Raw genomic sequence first — 22,545 nt, forward strand, 5'->3', positions numbered from 1 at the left:
ATGAAATTTGATTTCCTAAGATTTTTTGGTAAAAGTTACAAATAATGTGGAATTAGACAAATAGTGGACAATAATAGCAACTATAATAATCCCTCCATACCACTGATCCTACTCAGGGTTTCAGGGAGTTTCTGACGTCTATCCCAGGGGACTCAGGGCCCAAGGCAGGGGACACCATGGAACGAGGTGCCAACCCATCGCAGGGCACAATTCACACACAATTTGGAAATGCCAATTAGCCTACACTGCATGTCTTTGGACTGGGGGAGAACTGGGAAACCAAGGAAACCTCCAAAGCATGGGAAGAAAATGCAAGCTCCACACACACAGGGCAGAGGCAGGATTTGAACCCCTAATCCTGCGGGTGTTAGGCAGCCTAACCACTAAGGCACCATGCCCCACAGCAACAACAACAACAACAACAACAACAACAATAACAACAGCTTATTAAGTATAATAATAACTTATTATACTTATACTTATTTTGCTTATTACATTATTATTATTATTATTATTATTATTATTATAACTATTAATAACATATTAATAATAATAATAATAATAATAATAATAATAACTACTACTACAGTAAGAAGTTAGTTGCAGTTATAGTTGTTCTTACACTGTGCCCATGTGTCTTGTCTTTTTTCATTTCTCCAGTTTATCGGAGATGTTTTGCACTGGAGGCTACAGGACGACATTGTTTCTGTTCATTCACACATTTCTTAGCAGATAGAGCTGTAATTAAACAAACCGCTGGTGTTTGTAGTGAGGGTGAGTAAACGAGAGATGATGCACATCTGTATGAGTGGTGTGTAATCTGATTCCGCTCTCGGTCATTCTGTTAAAATCCAGCGGCGTCATTGGAGCTTCTGATCCAGACATGACTAATAGAAACCAGAATCGTTCAACAGAGCACGTAATTACTTCATGGGAGGTTGTATGGATCAGAGAGTGGCACAGGTGGATTCAGGATAGGACTATTCAGTTGATGGACTTTCATTTGAAAACAAAATACTTGCCTCTGCATGGTGAATGAAGGTATTGCTTCACAGAAAGCCTCAGCTTCGCTACTGAAGACTTTCAGGGTTCCAAATACAGGTTGCCTCTAAACTCCAGATCAGACTCCCAAAACGTCTGATCCAACTCGTGAAGAGTTTGATGAGCTGATCACCTGGACCAGATGTGTGGAGAATGGGAAAGGAATGAAGTTGAGTTGTTCTAAATCATTAACAATTAATGGCAAGCCGTACATGTTGTAGGCCTCCTGCTCCAGACAATTTTATTCTCCTGAATTTTTTGTTTGTTTGTTTGTTTGTTTGTTTGTTTGTTTTCTATGGTTCTGTCTAGGCTTCAGCTACTCTGGACTTTTTGGAAGCATGATCCCTCTCATGGCATTTCTGATTACAAGTTAATTACACCTAACGAAGTAACACACATTTCTTGATTTTATTTCAATTTATTTATTTAATAAAAGTATTTACAGTGCTTTATAATGTAAACAAAAATGGATTTTAAGAAATCCACTAATTCAAAGAAGGAAGAAAAAGGGGGGGGGGGAATCTCTGAAGAATCTTTTCCTGCATCTTTATCTGTATACGTGTAATTAATCATTTTAGATAGATAGATAGATAGACGGAAATCTGTTGTATCAGGGTAAGGTTCTTTAGCTGTACACATTTGAAACAAGTATAGACACAGAGATTTTAAACCGGATAGACAGACAGATAGACAAACAGACCGATAGATAGATAGATAGATAGATAGATAGATAGAGTCTGAAAATCTTGTGTATCAGGGAAACGTTCTTTAGTGAAACATATTAACAGGCAGGTCTGGAGAGCAGAAGGGGTCAGGATCACAAGTATCTCTGGAGTTGCATGTGTAGCTCGACAGAGAGAGAGAGAGAGAGAGAGAGAGAGAGAGAGAGAGAGAGAGAGAGATTATTAGATATTGTTATAAAATTGTTAATAGTTGGCAAATTGCTGTATAAGAGGAATAAACATTTTGGGACATGCTGTTCTAGGAAAATAATCAACTTCTTCTTCTTCTCCAATAAGCAGCGTGGTGTTTTATTCTTTTTAGAATTCCACAACTGAATAACAGGCCTATGCTTTAAAATAAATGAACTGAGTATATAACATTCATGGATGAGGGGTTAATAAACATGACCACATCCAGCACATGTGAAGAGATTTGCGCATGCAACATGTGTAAAGCTGCTTGAGAAGGTGGGAGGCCCGCTGATCGACTGCATAGGTGTTTGATTAGCTCTCAGGCTCGGCTCAACTCGTCTCGCTCCGCTTCTTTCACCATTGCAACTTTTGCAGGCACTCCGCAGACATGCCCAGTGCACACTGAAGCCCCGAGCCGCAATCCAGCTCAGTCTCGGAGCCAAACAACTGCTCCGGTCCGTGGAGGAGAACTTGCAAGGGATCGCTCTTTAGAAATCCGACTATTACAGATGCAGTTCTGGATGTGATTTTCTCTCTCTCTCTCTCTCTCTCTCTCTCTCTCTCTCTCTCTCTTCTGTTCTCTCCCCCGATGAACTGGCTCAGTAATGTGGGAGACGGCGATTCTTTCTGTCAGCGGCTCAAGATGGCAGATTTTTTCCTGAGTTCTGAACTGAAGCATCTCTTCCCATTTTTGCCATGAATAACAGAAACCCTTGCACCGATGGCCCCTGTATACGAAGGTAAGAAATGGGAATATTGATCTCATACGGATCATTGGCAGGATTTATGTGAAGCTACACTGTATCTCTCTGTCCAAACACGGGCTTTCCTCTTTAGATCTCAATGAGAAGCAATCAGTCAGGCATTGGCATTATTACTGCACTTTATGTAGATGGTTAGATTTGGCTGTTTATTTATTTATTTATTTGTTGTTGTTGTTTTTTTTTTCAGTGATGAATTATTGTTCAACATTTGCGATGAACAGTCTTGTTCTTGGTACGTGCCTGTAGTGTCCGATCTCCGCGCAGTGCTGTTTTTCTCTCTCGGATCTTCATCCTATTCCTTGTTGTTTGCCCTTTTTTTTTATTATTATTATTATTATTTTTAGTTGAGATGTTTAAGAAACACTGCGATCCAAGCTGGTTAAACCAGATTGCGGCTTAGACGTTGGAGTTAAATGAGATGATCCATCTAGAAAGCAAAACAGTCTGAGAGAGCAAAGTGGATCCCGGTCTGTGGCACGCGCAGACGTTTGATCATTTGAAGTCCATCATGTTGCAGAAATGAATTTGTAGCCTGTGCGTCATATGAAGTTAAATGTTACACGCCACATGGTTTGGTCGTCAGTCAAAAGTACTGACAGATTGGATTGTGCTGCATTTAGGCACCTGGTGATTAATCCGAGTGCAAAACAGCACACTGTAGGCTTTTAGAACAAATCACGCCTCCTGTTATAACCTATACGCCTATTAGTTAAATGCATGTTTCACGTTGATCTGATCTGTTAATCCGATTAGCTATCTGTTCATCCAGTTTCAACAAACACGGCGCATGCTTCACGATCAGGACTGAAGTGAGAGCACCCAGATTTCAGAAAGATCCCTCAGAATGATAACACAATCAACTTTTAGTTGTGGTTTCGATGCACACACAGTACTGTCTGAGGGGTTTGCAGCAGGTTGAACTAGTCCGATGCTGAAAATGCTCTTGCTGTCCTGCACTGCTGAACTGTTCACATTATAATATGCATTAAGGAGTAATGGCCTCAGAGACGTGTACAGTAGGCTATAGATATAGCTGTGAAATACGGCCACGGAGATGTTCTGGCCACCCGGTGTGAATAATGATCGGATATATTACTGTAAAGTGTTGATTTTTGTTGTCAGTTCGGTATGGGAGTTGTAATTGATTAGACACACTCCCCCTGGCGGAGAGAAAGATATCACACGCTTTAAATGAACATTATACACATCTGTCTTTCCCTCTCATGTTCCCTGTCTCTTTTCTGTGTCACATCGTAGGGAGAAGTTAGACAAACACTGGTGTAGTGCACAAAGGCTGGGGTGAAAGAGTAGAGACAGACAGACAGACAGATAGATAGATAGATAGATAGATAGATAGATAGAACACTAAATACAGTATCTCAGTGTATCAGCTAAAGGATTCTGAAGCTGTGAAAAATACAAGTTTATAAACACTTATATAAACACATATGTAACACATATAACAGTTTAATAGAGATAATTATAGATAGATAGATAGATAGAGAGAGAGAGAGAGAGAGAGAGAGAGAGAGAAGCTGGAAATCTGATGTATAAGCATAAAGGTTCTTTAGCTGTACACAAGCTGAAGCAAGTTTACAGACACAAGATTTTTTAAAGTGGACAGACAGATAGATAGATAGATAGATAGATAAATAGAAGCTTGTATAAGGGAAATGGTTCTTTAGCTTTACACAGCAAAACAAGTTTATAGACACAAGATATTTAAAGCAGACAGACAGACAGACAGATAGACAGATACATAGATAGATAGATAGATAGATAGACAGATAGATAGAACACTAAATGCAGTATCCCAGTGTATCAGCTAAAGGATTCTGAAGCTGTGAAAAATACAAGTTTATTATATTATTATATTATATATACAAGTTTATTTTATAAACACTTCAAGATATGTAACACACATAACAGTTTAATAGAGATAATGATAGATAGATAGATAGATAGATAGAAATCTGATGTATAAGCATGAAGGGTCTTTAGCTGTACATATTTGAAGCAAGTTTACAGACACAAGATATTTTAAAGTGGACAGACCGACAGACAGACAGACAGACAGACAGACAGACAGATAGATAGATATATAGATAGATAGATAGATGGAATTTCCTGGCATGTTATCATCCCATTTTCAGTAAAATACTGATATGAGAGCTGTGAGTATCAGTTGATATCTGACACTGGTCTCAGTAACTGATACGAGTCTCCTTGAGCTACTGTTGCTAAGTTATGTGAAATATTACAGGTAGAATGGAAATGGCACTGAGATAATTAATGCCCCATATTCACGTGTATGATCTTTATTGTGTCAGTCACCACCACACCTCTTCCCTTCATAAAATAGCTCAGTGGATCAGATTGCAAAATATGTCAAAGCCAATTTCATAGCCATCAAGTGTTTCGGGCAAGTATCAGCCCATATAGTGATACTCAGTATGGCATTGATGTGTCTATACGTTTTTTTCTTCCAGAAGGTTTTAGACAAAAGTCCAGTATAAACTGTGTGATGTGCTTCTGAAGCTGTATGGGGGTGAATCCTGTCCCCACATCTGAAGAAGTTTAAAGCACATAATTTCTTTCCATACAGACAGACAGACAGATTTATAGACAGAACAGTAGACAGATATACAGGTTGGAAAAATTCTGATATAGAACCAAGTTTGTTGGCTGTAGTTCTTCATCATCTGTGTAAGCCAAGTGCTTCTGAAGCTGTAGGAGGTGAACCAGTTCAAGATGCTTCACATGATCACATTCTTTCTTTTTGGTTCAAAAGTTTTGAGTGTGCGGACAAGTTTCCTTTGCCTTTAGCTTCCTTAAATTGATTCCTTCAGTTAATTGCTACCATATGAGCTAGTAGCATGGTTAACAGTGATATTGACAATATTACGCTGGCTGTCATTAAATGTCATTTCCAGAAACTGCAAATGAACAAGAACCATTGATTTGGGGATTCTGAAACCCTCAGACACATCAGTGAGATATGATTCAAACACTGTTGTTGGGTGCTGGATGTTAAAAGTCTGACGCAGCGGTTTGATGGATTACATTTTATTCACTGCGTCAAGTTTGAAGACAATATGTAGGTCATGGAATCCCTCATCTTCTGACCCTCATCACACTCCTCTGTGAACATGCTGCATGTTTACAGTAGTTACTGCAGGAGCCATTGAACACACCATGTCACCTTGATCTGTAGGATCAAGTGGAGCTATTTTACTTAAGCAGTTAAAGAGAAGTTAGCTGCAGTTGTTGCAGGGGGTGATGTATAACTGAAAATATTCATTTTTGTAAAACAAAAGACAGAACAGGAAAGTAGATGTCAGTTCTTAGTATTTAGTGGACAAATAGTCCATTAATAATAATAATAATAATAATAATAATAATAATATAATGATTAAACAATTACTGTTATTAGTATTAGTGTTAGTATTAGTAGTATATAAATCATAGATTTGAATACAAACTATTTAAAAATAATTACACTGATAATGCTTTACATGTCATTATGCAGCCTATTTGCAGTCAAATATATGCCACAGTCTGTTTTAGTCTGGCTCAGTTGTGTTTACACTAAATAGATACTTATAAGATATAACTCTGTCTCTGAATATTGCAAATTCAGGCTAAAAGTCTTGCACATGAATGTTCGAGCGTATTTGAAACCACAAATTTTGAGATAACATTTTAAAATAACTCAAACATCACATTTCAAAGAAAATGTAAAATGTAATAACAGTATAGTTATGATACTGTTATTCATCTTAGACGCGTTTATTCAGTAATGAATGATTAAATAGAACTACACTGAAAGGAAGAGGAACGTGTTGTAGTTACGAGAGTGAGGAATGAAGGTCTCCACTAGACTTTAATGACTTTAATGGTTAAAAGAAATGATATAAGAAATATAACAATATAATACAGTAAAGCAGTATGTGCACTACTTTTTAAATACTGATGTCGATTTTGTGGCTTGTGCATAACTTTTCTTTTGTGCAGTGCTTTTCCAACAAAAATGAAATGTTACAGAAAATAGAAATAGAATTTAAAAAAAAAGCAAAAAATGTTTCAGACAAAAAAAAAAGAATGCTGGCTGTCAGGGATCAGCTGCAAAACCATCAAAGTCTCCTGGAGAACTGTGGCAGATTCTCCAAGATGCTTAACAGAGCATTCCATCCAATTTCCTTGCACAAAATGTACCTGAAAATGATGATTATTTTTTTAAAGACAAAGCGTTGTCACAAGAATTAATGACTTTTTAGTTTTTCAACGTAAAAAACATCCATCCATCTATTTTCCATACTGCTTATCCTACACAGGGTTCTCAGAGGAGCCTGGCCCTCACACATTCAATATGGACAATTTGGAAATGCCTACAATGCATGTCTTTGCATGCTTGTCTACAATGCATGACTGGGAGAGGAAACCGGAGACTGGGGGAGGAAACCCCGAAGCACAGCTTCACACAGGGTGGAGGTGGGATTCGAACCCCCAACCCTGGACATGTGAGGCAAACATGCTTACCACTAAGCCACCAGCATTTCTTTACATGTGCCTAACACTTTTGCACAGTACTGTATTTACATAATTTGGAACCCTCTCTGAGAGGGAAACACTCTTGTCATAGGCTTGTACATAGAACCTAATAGGGGTTCCTACAGAGGGACAAACCATAGGACAATTTAGGATGCTAGATGGAGATACTGTATGTAGCACTGGTGTAGTATGTAGGACCGTGGTTTCATCCTGAGCTCAGCTTGCTGTCTGTTTGTCATGTTCAACCCATGTATGCGTAGGTTTCTACCCCAAGGTGTGAATGTGTGTGGTGCCTTGCGATGGACTTGCATTCCATTCATGGTATATTCCTGCCTTGCAGCCAATGTTCCTGGAATCCACTGCATCGAGCGGCTACTGAAAATGAACGAATGAAACAGGATGTTTGATATTGTGGTTGATATTGATATATAGGAGTGTGATTGAAAACACTATTCAACATCCATTACATCTGTTGAGTTTGTTTTTCTTAAATGGAGGATCAGATGTGTTACACCTGAAACACCTTGCTTAATGAAGTGGGAATCTGACTTATAAAGATCAATAAAAAAAGAGGTCCTTTAGATTTCCCCCAAACTACGCTTAGTTGGAACCTTAATTGCTGTGTAAAAAGTGGTGTAATTGGTAGAATTTGTGGCATTCATGTGTGAACGTTTTTGCCGTGCAATTTAAAGTCACACAAGAGGTTCTTTGATTGTAATTTTGATTAGGAGAGGTTCTTTGTTCTTTGGGTATTTGTCTGCCTGCTTGAGTTTTTTTTATTTTTTTATTTTTTTATAAGCATCCCTGCTCATTTGTGCCTTATTTATTGCACTTCACACTTTCTTGTTATTTTAAGACAGCTGTTGCTTAATTGCTTTGGTCTCAAAGCCATCAGTCAAAATGTTTGTCGCACTAGTAATAGCAATAGTGTTATTTCCTTCAGCGTGAGGTTTTCGTGTCGGTTCAGACCCTGGCTCTCCAGTGACCAGACGGAAGAGTAATCTGGGTCCATAGGAGCCCAGGAGCCTGGCCTCATAACCCTTACTGACATGTTGATAAATGCCTGTGGAGAGAAACAGGATGAGTTGTCTTAAACCGTACAAAAGGTAATACATAGCATACAACTAGGTCAACCAGACAGGCCTGTACGGAGCAGAGAATTTTGTGGGTTCAATTTTCTGCAATATTTTAATTTGCATTTTGCACTAACTTCACTGGTCATGTGTGGAATATTACAGCTGCACTGCTTGGTGCTTTGTTTTACCCAGAAATCCCCAATGGTAATTTGAATCAACACAAAGATATGATTGTGTTGATATGAGTCAAGCTGAGCACTGTGAGTTAATTTATCATCGTTCCTGTTCATTCTACACTGGCTAAATGTTTTGCTGTACAGATTTTAAAAATTGTTCCAGGCTCCGCAGCTGACATGAGCTAACGCTTACCGTTTAAAGTCTTCCACTTGTGGGCGCAGGAAAATCCCCACATTTCAAGGTCATGACCACACATCTATATTGTAGTCATGTAGTGATTACAAGGAAACATTAAGACTATGAAAACACTGCAGACAGTTCCTCATACCCAAACTAACATGACTGTCCAGATCACCGTTTGAAAACTAAATACACTGCAGTAAGTCATCTTTCAGAGTTGCAGAGTTCCTTTGGGCATTTTTTTTTTGGGCTCTTGTAAATGGACACTCTGGCCAGAGTTGAGCGTGATTAGTCTGTCGATGTCTCATTTATGGGTCTTTGAAGGCTGAAGGATATCTGAGCCTTCAGATGTTTGAAGGGAAATGGCTCACAGGTGTGCTCTGGTGCTGTCGGGTTACACAGATGGGGGTTACGTCCTACTGACACACACCGCCAACCTGAGGGGGAAAGACTCACCCTACACCTTTGCTTTAGAATATGCAAGAATATGAATTCCCTAGTAGATGCTAGATTATTATAAATACTGTATATAGTAGAGGTGAACCCATTTTTACATTTACATTTACATTTACATTTATTCATTTAGCAGACGCTTTTATCCAAAGCGACTTACAAATGAGGAAACAAATGACTAGCTAGCCCACTGGACAAGCGAAAGCTCTAGCGTGCTATTCAGTCCCATATTTTGGTAGGCTAAAAAGTGGTAGCTAATGGGTGGATCTCAATTAGCTCCCTAGGTCATGAATCAGTATATCGTGTACATGAGTTCGGGCACTGGTAAGGACTCACTAGACATTGGGACACTTATGACTCAATTTCCAGTGACATGACTACAGTATGTACCCGCATTGTAAAACGTCACCACTGGCATTTATCAACAACAGGAAGGACCAATATCTTTCTGATATTATATGTCATATAAATTCATTTGCGTTTCTCTCATGGTACTTCAAGCTGGATCGTAGGCTAGCTAGTGAATTTTTTTTTTTTAAATCATTAAACGCTTTAAAGGCGTTAAACTCAAACAAACCGTATTATAGAATGTCAAATAAAGTTAAAAATGGTACATCAACGATAATAAGCTACATACATTTGTATGCAACGTTGGCTGTGAGTTCGTCCGCCATTTTTTTCCGAGCTCAGAGGCTTCAGAAAATATGACACCATTTCCAGTAAGGCAACATAGTGAGCATTGATGCGCCCTGTTTTTTGTCGAACGTTGTAGTGCACTGGAAGGATATTGCGATTGAGACAGCCCTTAAAATGGACGGCTCCTTGATCAGTGTCCTGCCTACTGAACTAGGAAGCTGATTGAGACGCACCCAATGTAATGTAACGTAATGAAGTATGGTAAGCTAGTTAGTTAGTTACAGTAAGTGCATTAATACAGACTATGAGTAAAGAATGAGTGGCTGGTTATTATCCTCTTCTAGCAAAGTTTCTAATATAGCACATTATGTTTTCACCCTTGACAAAAAGTCAGCAAGTAACTGTTCAATATATGATTATGATTAGCGTCTTTATTGTTTAACTGCAGTGTGACTGCATGTAGGAAGCAGGAGAGTAACATGCAAGCTTTCCATCAAACTGTTCTGTGTAGTGTGTAGTGTTGTTGAACTTACTTATCCCTTGCAGCTGTGAATAAAACAAACAATAGCTCGGACATGAAATCTGCTTGTCCTAAGCACCTGGACTACTGATTTGTCCGTCCCTGTGTATACATTTCTAACCAAACACTCAGCTGTATGTCATGTCCCAACTCAACAATCCCAACTGAACTTATGCTCTCAGTTCATCTTCAGATTCTCTGATGAATGTTAGATCTGAGTTTGAGTTGTACATCTCAATCTCCACCTCATACGCTTTGTAGGCTGCCGGGGCGTGAGTTCATCAGCCCTGCAGTCATCCAGAAAGACAAAAGAAAGGATCGAGCCAACCTCAAGCCAGTCTACTGTTTGTTTTGAGCTGAAGGCCAATTCCCATGATGCAGCATTTGCAGGCAGGGCAGTGCACGCAGCTATTCTGTGTGTGATTGCGAATGCACTGTGTCTTTAATCGAAGACTTTCTGCTTAGCCATACAGAGCTACCTGATGTGCTAAAGGGAAAAAAAAGTGAAAAAAGAAAAAGCATACATGAAAGTGATCTTTTAAGGTGATTACAAATAGCCCTTTTTTTTAGTTCAAGTCCTCTTGGTCTGGTGGCTGTGCTTTTTTTTTCCAGGGTCCATACTGGCATGTTTCCTTTGATCAGATATGAGAAGATGGGTTCACACCGGGGTCTCTCTGCGCCACATTGTTCCGCCAGCCAGGGGAAATGAAAGGGGGCTTTGCTGCAGCCGGATTTGTTGGGCTGTAATCACATGGCAATTACTCCTTCGTGAAGGGCGCCATTCATTCTGCCCTCACACCTATAGTTACTGCCACCACGAGTCATATCACCAGCCACTGACTGACGAAATGTAAACAGCAACACACATTTCCTGCTTCGTACAAGAAGGCTGCTCTGCTCTTAATGGTAGTAAAAATGCAAAGATTTTTCTTAGAGCAATACCAGGCGGTTCTTTTTAGCTGCTGTAATAAATATTACAAGTTTAAGCTTAGGAGTCTGCTATGTTCCTGTTCTTCAAACACTGACCTGTTTATGAGCACTGATATAGCTGGTCAGCAAAGATTTGGCCCATTTATTTACAGACAGCTTGATGTGCAGATTTTGAGCCCAGGGATGGTGTGTGTGTGTGTGCCCGTGTGTGTGTTTGTGTGTGTGTGTGTATGTGTGTGATGGGATGGAAATGGCAGGCCAGGATGGCTCACAGTGCTTTTGTTGCTCTTTCAGCAGATCCTCCCCTCTTTCCCTATACCATGCCAGCTTGTTGCAGGCACATCATCATGCCCTAAATCCTATTGTTTTGCACAATATCCCCTGGCTTAGGGCATGGCCAGGCCTGGCAGAACAGCCGTGCTGCTTTATTGGGACATAATTTAATATCAGGACAAGACGTGGCGGATTAGCCTCATGCATGTGCTGCACTGAAACATCCTTAAGCTTTACCTATACTGTACTGAAAGATGGATGTAAAACTGAAAGTTCAGCAAAAAGCCCTAGGGGAAAAGAAAAGACAGAAGACAGCCTTTAAAATACTGCATGCTCAAACAAAGAGAGAGAGAGAGAGAGAGAGAGAGAGAGAAAGTTTCATGCTATGCTGTTGATACCCTTCTGAGTGGGAGTGCATTGGGGAGGAGAGTATATAGACTATATGGTTACAGGTGCAAACTCTGCAAGCTGCTGAAATGGAAAATATGATCATTGTATGTTTCCTTAGTTCTCAACTCAAGCGGTCAAGTGTTTCAGATTATTATACTCCTGCACCAGGTCGGTTTAATGTAAGATGCAATTATGAATAATTGACATTTACTTATGGAAATGATTGACTTGGTTTAGTCGGGTTTGTTTTAACATAGGTTTCCTCTGTACTAATTAAAAACAGTATAAATAAATCAAGGAGAATTTAGAGCAGGAGAGGGCTATATGGCAAGAATATCTATTGAATATATTTTCACAATCATGATATTTAGGTTTGTTATCAAACTGCCAGCACTGTGTCAAGTGGAGTCATAAAAAGTACTCATGGTACTTCGTGACCATAATGTTCTAAGGTAAGTGTAGCATATTTTGTTGATTATGTAGTTAATATTTGGTGTAATATTTTTTAAAAGTTCATTTCTATCTCCATTTGGTTTTATAATGTTCTAACTGCCAGCCTCTCAAGATGACCATCTTTAAATGTTTAAATGTTTAAACGTTCTGTCATGCTAGTGTTTAAAATGCACTTGCTAATTGTCTCAGAATTTCCATAATGTAAATTTGAAGTAACCTTGATGTGTGAGTCTTGTGGCACTGTAGAGATTTGCAAGCTGGAATGTCAGAATTTTTTAACCAAATAAAGCCAGTGTCACTTTTCAGTGTGGTTTATCAATAGGTTTCTTATGTGTATGTCAGAGAGTAGCAGACTGCTGAAGGTCCACACACACACACACACACACACACTTACTGTAGGGGGTTTCTTTCGTCTCCATCAGCCAGATTTTGGTAAGTGCAACCTCTTCACTGATGGTTGCAGTACATGTGACACGCTTGGCCGATAACCAAAGGACTTCAAAGCCCCAGACGGATGGAGCTGAGCAGAGGGAATGGGCTGCCCCGTTTCTCTCGTGTGCCAGAAGGAGAGGGCGAGAGAGAGAGAGAGAGAGAGAGAGAGAGTTTGACTGGAGTACTCAAAGGATTGGATATGCATGAAGAGCAAACACCTCAATAATCACTGCTCAGCTCCTACACACTTACACACAGAGATCTCATCAGTTTCTATTCTCACTTTTCAGCCTTTGAATTGAAAGTAGATGAACCTAAACCATATTCAAGTTTGCAGTTCAGAAATAGTGCGCTAGGAAATAGCAAAGTGCATTCAGTCTTGTAATGAAGGGTGGTTTGGGGAAAATAAGCCTGTCTTTGCTGTATGCATTAGAGCAAGCTTCACTCTTTGCTCCGATGCCGCTGGCATACTTTCTGTGGCCACACACAGATCTGATCCATCATTTAGCAGGCACAGCTGAGACGGAAAGGAGTTAAAGGAGGGCTTCTTTTTTCTCTTCATGCATGACTCAAGGTGTGTGTTCTAAGGAGGGAGATATAACTAAAGCTAAAATTTGTGAAGGTCCAGTTACACAAAGTAAGCATCTAACATGACTGAATGGTATCAGCAGTTACTTTTGTGAAACTATTAATGATTACTTTATGGCTACAAATAAAACTCATCAGCTTTTAAGGGTTAGCACTTTTGCCTCACACCTCCAGGGTTGAGGGGTTTGAATCCTGCATCCGCACTGTGCCCGGAGCCTGCATGTTCTCATTGTGCTTCAGGGGTTTCCTCTGGGTACTCCGGTTTCCTCCCCCTGTCCAAAGTCATGTACTGTAGGCTGATTGGCATTTCCAAATTGTCCATAGTGTGAATGTGTGTGCAATTGTGCCCTGCAATGGGTTGGCACCCCAACCAGGGTGTCTCTTGCCTTGTGCCGCGAGTTCCCTGGTATAGGCTCCAGGCTCCCCGCAGCCCTGTTTAGGATAAGTGGTACAGAAAAAGGATGGATGGATGGATGGATGGAAGAATAGATAGATGTTTTGTTTCACACTAGTGCTTCACAGGACTTTTTTTTTTTACTAGCACACAGACTCTGAACAGATGAGACACATCGGTTTTGAACTTGAAGGCATACTTCTCCATTCAGACATCTTGAAATAAATGTATGTGATTGGATAAGCTGCAACAGAGGATCTGCTACAGAAGCTACGATGGGTCACGTTAAAAGAAATAGTCGCTGAAACAACGACCAGTTGCTTCATGCGTTCATACAGTGTTTTTCAGTATTCACTTGTTTTGTTTTTTTTTTTACCATTTGATGTGAGCCTTCAAGCTTCCTATTTGAAAGGGTCAAGGTAAAGTGTTAATGCATGTTTATTCCTTTGATTTATGTAATGCGTTTTGTCCTTGAGTGTAGAAAATGCACTTTATAAAGAAACAAAATATCCTTTTGGTCCATGCTTGTTTGAATGGGAGACCCTGACCCATCTCATCTCTCCCTGCAGTTCAGTGATACACAGGGTTTCCTCCTCCATCTGCGTTGATGCGCCATGACAGCTGTAGGCACACTCAAGTCCAGCCAACAACCTCTGTGTGTGTGTGTGTGTGGGTGTGTGTCTCTCTCTCTCTCTCTCTCTCTCTCTCTCGCTCTCTGAGTAGCTGCCTTGGAAAAAGGGCATGTGCTGACCTTTTGTTACAAAAGCGTGGCCTTTGCTGTCCCAGGGAATGTTGTCTTTGCCTTGCAAACTTCAGGAGTGAGAGCCAGCGAGAGCGTGGGAGCCAGAGGGTGAAGGTTCAGTTTAGTGTGACTGAAGTTTATTTGTCACCTGCGCTCTTCTTCCTGTGTGCTCATATCATACGCATTGCTGTACGAATTCAAAGAGAGAAAGCCTGGCTTTCCGTCACCCACATAAAAGACGGTTGGGTTCAATTTTCTTTTTTAGAAAAGCCGTATGATACAATGATGTCTTAATAAATGAATCATGACATGACTGTGGAATCGAGCTGCAGGATAATAGCTGAAATGCTAATCATGATTATGCTGCTCAATATTGAAACAAAACATACGGACACAAAAGAGTATTAATGGATGATGTTTATATTTCTGAATCTGAAAGTCAGATCAGGGGAAATTTTTCACATTATTGACCTCAGCACCTTTTTCTGTGTCCCTGTGTCTGGATCTTTTAAATGCAATCATAACAATCATAGACAAGTATACAAATCAGGTTTGAGTCAGGAACCAGATACATCACATACAGATACAACAGAATACAACACATACCGTGGCATAAAATACATCAGTGAATCAGAGAGAAAAACATCAAATCCTCTCTGATACCAATCCAAGACCATAAGATTGATACTCAGCATTGTAGGTGGGTACGTTCTTAACCCTAACCAAACGGACACGTAAAATTATAAATTGGGGCTTATGATTGAATACATGAAGTCAATACAAATCCATATCTTAACATAGAAGTATTATCAGTCCCTCCAGGATTTCACAATTTTGCACTTGCAGAAATGAATGCAAAATCAAGCAAACTCTATATCAAGCAATATTCTGAGGCGCTTGCAATTTTTACAATGGTAATGTGCAATTACAACAGATTTCCTGCAGATTCGGGCCAAAACGCATCATGTGACATCACCACAACGCGCATTAAGCCGAAGTCCTCTTCGATTCGTGTGTCAAACATGAGTACAGCTAAAAGGTCTCGTTTACCAACAAACATCACTGCAAAAGACCGTGCAAAAACGATTTCATGCAATTGCAATTTCACCAGTTCAAGGAGTTTACTGCAAAAAAAAAAAAAATTTTGCCGCAACAGTCACAAAAAACGCCGCAAACTCCTGTACGGACTGAATTATCTCACTTCAGCAAAGCTCACTAGTATCACACGTAATCATGTTAACACCACAGCAGTGTTGAATTCTGACTTGTCAGAAGGTCGTGATTATTTTTCAAAACCGCAACTTTAATAGTAGTGTCAGCTGTAATGTAATTGTTTCTATAGTAAATGCTGAGACACAGGGACGCGCCACATAATCCGAGGCTAAGGAAATGTTTATTTAACATTTATAGACGGCGACTCCAGCCAGTCACAAGTTTTCCGGTTTATTGGTAACATGAAGGAGTCTTACTAAGTTTGAGAGAGAAAAAAAAGAAGAGAATGGTGAGGGAATGATTAGTTTAGAGCTGCTATAATGTAAGCAATACCCGGAACGAACTTGTCTTGTGGATGTTCCACAACATTAAATGCAACTAAAAACTGCTGTAGATATGTCGTTGTGCTGTGTAGAGTTCTAAGAGGAATAAACCACTATGGGACATGCTTTGATTGGAAAACAATCAACCTTTGTAACGGTAACTCCGCTTCACTTCAGGCTGCATCACATCTTTAACATAGGAGTTAAAGCTAGGCTCACTAGCACTGCAGTCGATTATGCTTAATTCATTCAAGAAGCCCAAATTAATACTTAAAAGTGAAATATGATTATTTATACAGTTCTACCCACTCCATCCTCTGACATACTGCTGCTTCAACATCAAAAGCCAAGCTTAAAACCCCAGACAGCTGCCATTAATAATGTAAATTTGAACTCTGTGACTTCAGACTTCAGGAGAAAGTGAGATTCACATGTTACAAGCGTGTAACAGAGACTTGCTGCCATGTCCAGGGAGTGTCTAGTTCTCGCACAGACGCTGTGTGAGGAGTAGAACTGAGGGAAGATGACGAGAGAGAGGCTGTGCTCACATCCTGGATTATTTTTAGACGTATGTCGCGAAACACATATATACAGCTCATACACGTACGCAGTTTGAAGATGAGATAAGGCAGTGTTGCAACGGCGACGCAAGAAAAGGTTGCACTTTTCAAGGCGCAGCTTTGAGGTTTATGCTGTTTATAGGTGTGAGAGTGTGAGTGCTGTGCGAGGGGCAGTTTGTCAGTCTGGTCGCAAACACCATGCATGGCTGACTGTATGCTAGCTTGTGTTTGACTTCAATGTTTACAGCAGATTAAAAGTGAACACCAGTAATACACAAAACGCTAAAACGTTTGTGTCGGGGTGAGAGTAGTGAGTGGGTGCCCTGAGTACCTTAATCAGTAGTATACATATTGACCGTGTGTGTGTGTGTGTGTGTGTGTGTGTGTGTGTGTGTGTCAGCTTCACCTCTGTGTCCTCAACGCTGCTGATTTTAGTCAACATTCAAAAGTAAACATGTTTTTAGAAACAGAGTGCTGTATGCTTTGTAATTGGCTCAGCAGGTGACAGATCGAATCCGACAGGTTTTGCAGCACTTCAGAATTTCCCGATGCTGTGTGACAAATTTTACAGTGTGTGTACGTGTGTGGGGATTCAAGGTGTATTGCGCTTATATGTAAAAGCTGTTTAGTCAGAAAACACCTTGAAAAAGCAGGGCAAGAATGTGTTTGTGTTTCCTAAGATCAGTGTGAAGTGAGTTTTGAGTGAGCAGTGCGGCTCAGTTGGATTTAAAAAGCACCGAACTTTCACACTGAGTAGATTCACACTTAAGATCCAGATTTTTTAGAGATTTGCATTCCTAAGGTAGTCAGAAGCCATTAAAGATTAAGACTGCTTTGGTGCAGATTGGATGGTGACAGATTGTCACTGGCAAAATGAAAGAAAATTCTTCATTCTAAATTACAATTTTACGTCATCAGTTGCCAGTAATTAAGTTAATGTGTTTACTTGCAAGCTTTTTTGATATGATTATGACATTTTGGCCAAAAAAAAAAAAGAGGAAAAAAATAGAACAGGAATCTGAGACTACAGTGGGCACAGGCTCACCAAAATTGGACAGATGCAAATAAGGAAAAGAACAGGTTATTTTAAATAAAAAAACAAAAAAAAAGTATTCCACTGTCTAGTGGCCCATGATAGCCTCAAAGTCCTGTTAGCTGATGGGACTGGAACCCATTGTGGCCTTCTGGCTTGCTGTTGTAGCCCATCCACCTCAAGGTTTGACATGTTGTGCATTCTGAGATGCTTTTCTGCTCACCACACGGTCGTATAGAGTGGTTATTTGAATTACCATAGGCTTCCAGTCAGCTCGGACCAGTTTAGCGCCTCTCCTCTGACCTCTCTCATCAACAAGGTGTTTCCGCCTGCAGAACTGCTGCTCACTGAATGTTTTTAACACCATTGTGTGTAAACTGTTGTGTACGAAATTCCCAGGAGATCAGTTTCTGAAATGCTCAAACCAGTCCGTCTGGCACCAACAACCACAGTCAACGTCACTGAGATCACATTTGTTCCCCATGCTGATGTTTGATGCGAGCATTAACCGGAGCTCTTGACCTGCATATGCATGATTTTATTCATTGCGCTGCTTCCATAAAAGTGCAATACTTCTCATCCAGAGCCATTTATTATTAATCAACATAAACTTACATGAATAACATTTATATTATATATATATATATATATATATATATATATATATATATATATATATATATATATATATAAACATTACTGACCTACTGTTTCTGGACAACTAATAACCAATGCAATGTACAATAATAAAACGTATTAAAATAACTTAAAATCATACAGTAGCACCGTACTGTACAGCCATGAGGGTCTGGAACAGATGTCTGCAATGCCTTTGTGAGAAACAGAAAGACGCCATGTAGAGCAGTGATTGCAAGCCACCGCAGACTGAAGGCTCTTCTTGGTCTGTTCCCGCAACACTGCCGTAAAATAAACAAACCCCCTGGAACCAGGATATATAAACGCATTTGTTCTCCAAACCACCAGGTCCCGGTAGTTTTTATTCATATGCAATGAGATATTTTTTATGAATTTCTGAATCATGCTGATTCTGATATATCTGGCTCACAGTAATCATCTTGCAAAATAAAACAATAAATGAAGCTACACTATACTATATTAAACTTCATATACCTGCCAGTTCCCTGTATTGCTGTACTTCCCAGTGCCTATTGAGGTTGCTTGTACTGTGTATATTTTAAGAATACATGGTACAGTCATATGTGGCTGAATTCTGGCCAAAAAAAAAAAAAAACGATGAAAAATCAGGTCTCATGACCTACACCAGCCACTTGTACACGTGTTCAGTGAAGCTTCATTCAAGCTTCAGTTAATGTTCACATCAAACATGAGAATAGGGAAAATGTGATCTCAGTGACTTTGATCATGGCACGGTTGTTGTTTTTCCTGGTTTAAGTATCTCCTGGGATTTTCATACACAACAGTCTATAGAGTTTACTCAGAATGGTGCAAGAAAACGTCCCATAAGCAACAGACTTACGAGAGGTCAGAGGGGAATTGCCAGTCAGGTTTGAGTTGACAGAAAGGTTACGTAACTCAAATGACCACTCATTACAACCATGGTAAGCAGAAAAGCATATCAGAATGCACAACCTTCAGGCAGATGGGCTACAAATTGGGTTCACCTGAATGTTGAGGATTGGAAAAACATCACCTGGTCTTTTCCAATCTTCAAGTCCAAGGTTTCAGAAGTACATATAATAGAAAATATCAAAATGTCACCATTTGAAGAGTTTGTTCAGGCTGTCACACATATATGCAAATATTAGCTGTGGATAGAATTAATGGGTGATATGAATAGCATTGATGTATTGTGCTTTGTTTGAGAAACCACTGACAAGTGGAAATTCAGTTGTAAAATTATTTCTGCTGCCAACCTTCCAGAAAGCCATGTCCTTATATGTTTGCCGAAGAAATGACACTGGATCACACAGCTTGATCACCTTCAAGGTAATAACTTTAATTAACTTTGTAATATCAGAACACCATGTGCATATGCGAAGTCTAGGGAGTGATACTTGCTTTCCAATGGTGTCTGTTCATGAATGTGAAGCAACATGTATTTATTTGACAGGTCTCATCTGGCTACTTCAGCATGTTCCCAGGCTTATGATTATGAGGATTAGTACAAGGCCTGTCAGTATGTCATTTGGGTGTGATTATCCTCAGAGCCGCATGTGTTACCAGCTAAACTATCAGGCATTACATGTTCTGTCAATAAGGGTGTGTCTTGTACTGGAGTGGGGGTTATGACTACAGCCTGTGTAGAGGTGTGTGGTGCACACAAATATGATCCCGAGAGGCTTTATATCACACACACCTAAAATAGGATGCTCAGAAGAGGCTCCTCTACAAGCACTGGATTAGATTTCTTATTACACTGAAAAGCAGGCTCGTAACAGGCAGTGCAGTTTTTTCCCCCGTATCCCTAAAGGTCACGGCCTAACATCTGCTTATTCCTTTTTGACGATGATTAAAGGAAAAAAGTGTGTAGTACTCATCTAAAACACAGTGTCTTTTGTTATCCAATTTGCCTTTTATAAAGGAAATAAAAATGTACAAACCACACACAAAGTCATTCATCAGCTTTTCGCCAAACCAATTAATTCCTGCACACAGGCTCTGATGGAGTCACTGATTGCATTATTGTGAATCCTTTGGGGGGTTTTTTTTGTGTGTGTGTGTGTGTGTGTGTGTGTGTGTGTATCTCGTATGTTCTGTCTAAGCCTGTAATTCCATTCCTGCTTCTCAAGAAAATGTCAGAATATCCACAAATCATATTGCCCTTTGGGTTTTTTTTTTTTTTTACTGGACTCAGGTATTATAGACTTGAGGGATATATGACAGAATTGATTGTTTTTGATCATTGCCATTGGCTAATGAAGTTGGAGAATTTCTGATTATGGGATTCTTCATAATAAACTTGGCTTTTAAATGACAGATAATTTGCATGAGTGCAGTCAGCAAGCAGAGTGTAAGTGTGAGTAGCACCTGCATGCTTCATTCAGACTTTTTATTTAACAGTTAACATTTAACATTTTATCTGAGGATGTCTAATAAAATATCAAAGCAATGAAGATATATCTCCTCATTTGCGTGTATGTGTCATGGGACACTGGAGCTTTATTGGGCTTGTGGGATTGCTGTTCATGGGAGTTGAGCTCACTGAAGCATTATGCATGGCTGAAAGTGAAGAAGCCGTGAACTCCTGTTTTTTCCGTGAACCTTTGAACTCATGAACACACACACACACACACTCACTCACATACAAGCATGCGTCTTTAGTTTTTGATAAGTATCATGAAGAACCAGCTTTTGTTAAGGGTGCAGTTCTCCATGCCTGTTCTCCAGGACAGGCTCGGTGAAAACACTCATCTCGACCAGAAGACTGCTATAATGAAGTTAAGGCAAAAAGGAAATGGATATTTACTGTTTTTAGAGAATTTTTTGTTCAGCACAGATGCCCAAACCATGATTATATCTCAGTGCATGAGACTTTTCCTCGGACCTTCTTAGGCTTCTGCTAATGTAATATAATGCACTGTAATGTAATTTAGTGAGTTAGTGTAAATTTGGGCCATATCATGCCCATCTTGTAGCTGCAGGGCATAGTTTGCATCTGTTGTGGTTCTACCTAACAGTGTGTGTGTGTGTGTGTGTGTGTGTGTGTGTGTGTGTGTGTGTTTGTGTGTGTGTGTGTTGAGAGGTTGCCTTATTCTCATTTCATCTCTGCCCTGTCTTGGCTCTGGTGCAATGGCTCTGTGGTTAGAGTCTGGCAAGCTGCTCATTTTTTGCTCTTTGAAGTGCCAACCTGCACAGCAAAAACCTGCAAAACACACTACACATTACACACTTTCTTTCTCTCTCTCTCTCTCTCTCTCTCTCTCTCTCTCTCACACACACACACATACTCCCACACACACCCACACACAGATTCTAGGACATCATGGGATGTAAATAGCTTATAAGCAGTTGACAGTAAACACCCATAAATACAAATGCAAAAATGGGAGGTTTTTTTTTTTTTTAGAAGTGCAGGGAAGGACACAAAAAAGTTTTCGATTTTAAACACCGTTTTAATCCAAACCAATTACAGAATGTTGGATGCTTGGGATATCTTTTCACCTGGTTTATAGTGTCTTCACTGACAGTCTGTTCAAGAGAAAAAGAAAAGTAAACCAAATAGCGTGATCCTGCAAGCAATGGATCATTATAAAGACAGCTAAAACCGGTAGAAAGCCTCACTTTATATTTGCATAGCATGATATCATGCTTGTAGTTTTCTGTAAATAAACTCCTGGTACTATAATGTGATCATATCGCCGTGTGACACAAACGTTTGTGTTCTCAGGAAGAGAAACCTGATAGAAAATTGTTTGTGACATGTTGATTTATAGATGCTACTCTGAGAAACTCACAGTGTAAATAGAGCTAAAGTTTTTTTTTTTTTAGAAAGTCCTTCTGGAGATATTATATAAAAGATGTCTAACTGTCTACACTTTCAAAAAAATAAAGTGCCGAGGTCTAAACTGGGTGTATTAGAAAGCTACACCTATACTGCAAATACAAGTAATAAGCGGCGGCACTAATGTACATGCATACTGTATATAAAATGTTGTACAAACTTGAAGATTTTCCAGTTTAAGTAAAGCAGTGGAAAGTTGAAATCAATTACGTAGAAAATAGTTTAGAGCTCTCTGTCAGTGTGGTATCCTGATAGCGGTTGTGTAGTAATGGCTGGACTGAGATATCACGTGGGACACAACAAAAAGTTGCAAAAAATAATAATTATTATTTCTTGAATGTGTGTGAGTGGGCGGTCAGATATGAAGCTTACAAGACTAAGAAAGGCCACAATCAACGTGAGAGTGTTTACAGCTTTCGT

General features: G+C 39.6%; 1 protein-coding gene across 2 annotated transcripts in view; it reads left to right on the forward strand.

The window, feature by feature from the left end:
* The first annotated feature begins 1,576 nt into the window (after positions 1 to 1,576).
* hipk2 (homeodomain interacting protein kinase 2) overlaps positions 1,577 to 22,545 on the forward strand; it is a 98,785-nt gene continuing 77,816 nt past the window's right edge. For both annotated transcript variants that reach the window (XM_053622796.1, XM_053622798.1), the window contains exon 1: positions 1,577 to 2,695. In XM_053622796.1, the coding sequence (XP_053478771.1) occupies positions 2,677 to 2,695 (19 nt within the window). In that variant the 5' untranslated portion in view covers positions 1,577 to 2,676. The remainder of the gene's footprint in view (positions 2,696 to 22,545) is intronic.

The sequence above is a fragment of the Ictalurus furcatus genome, chromosome 4, assembly GCF_023375685.1.
Source record: "Ictalurus furcatus strain D&B chromosome 4, Billie_1.0, whole genome shotgun sequence".
NCBI lineage: Eukaryota > Metazoa > Chordata > Actinopteri > Siluriformes > Ictaluridae > Ictalurus > Ictalurus furcatus.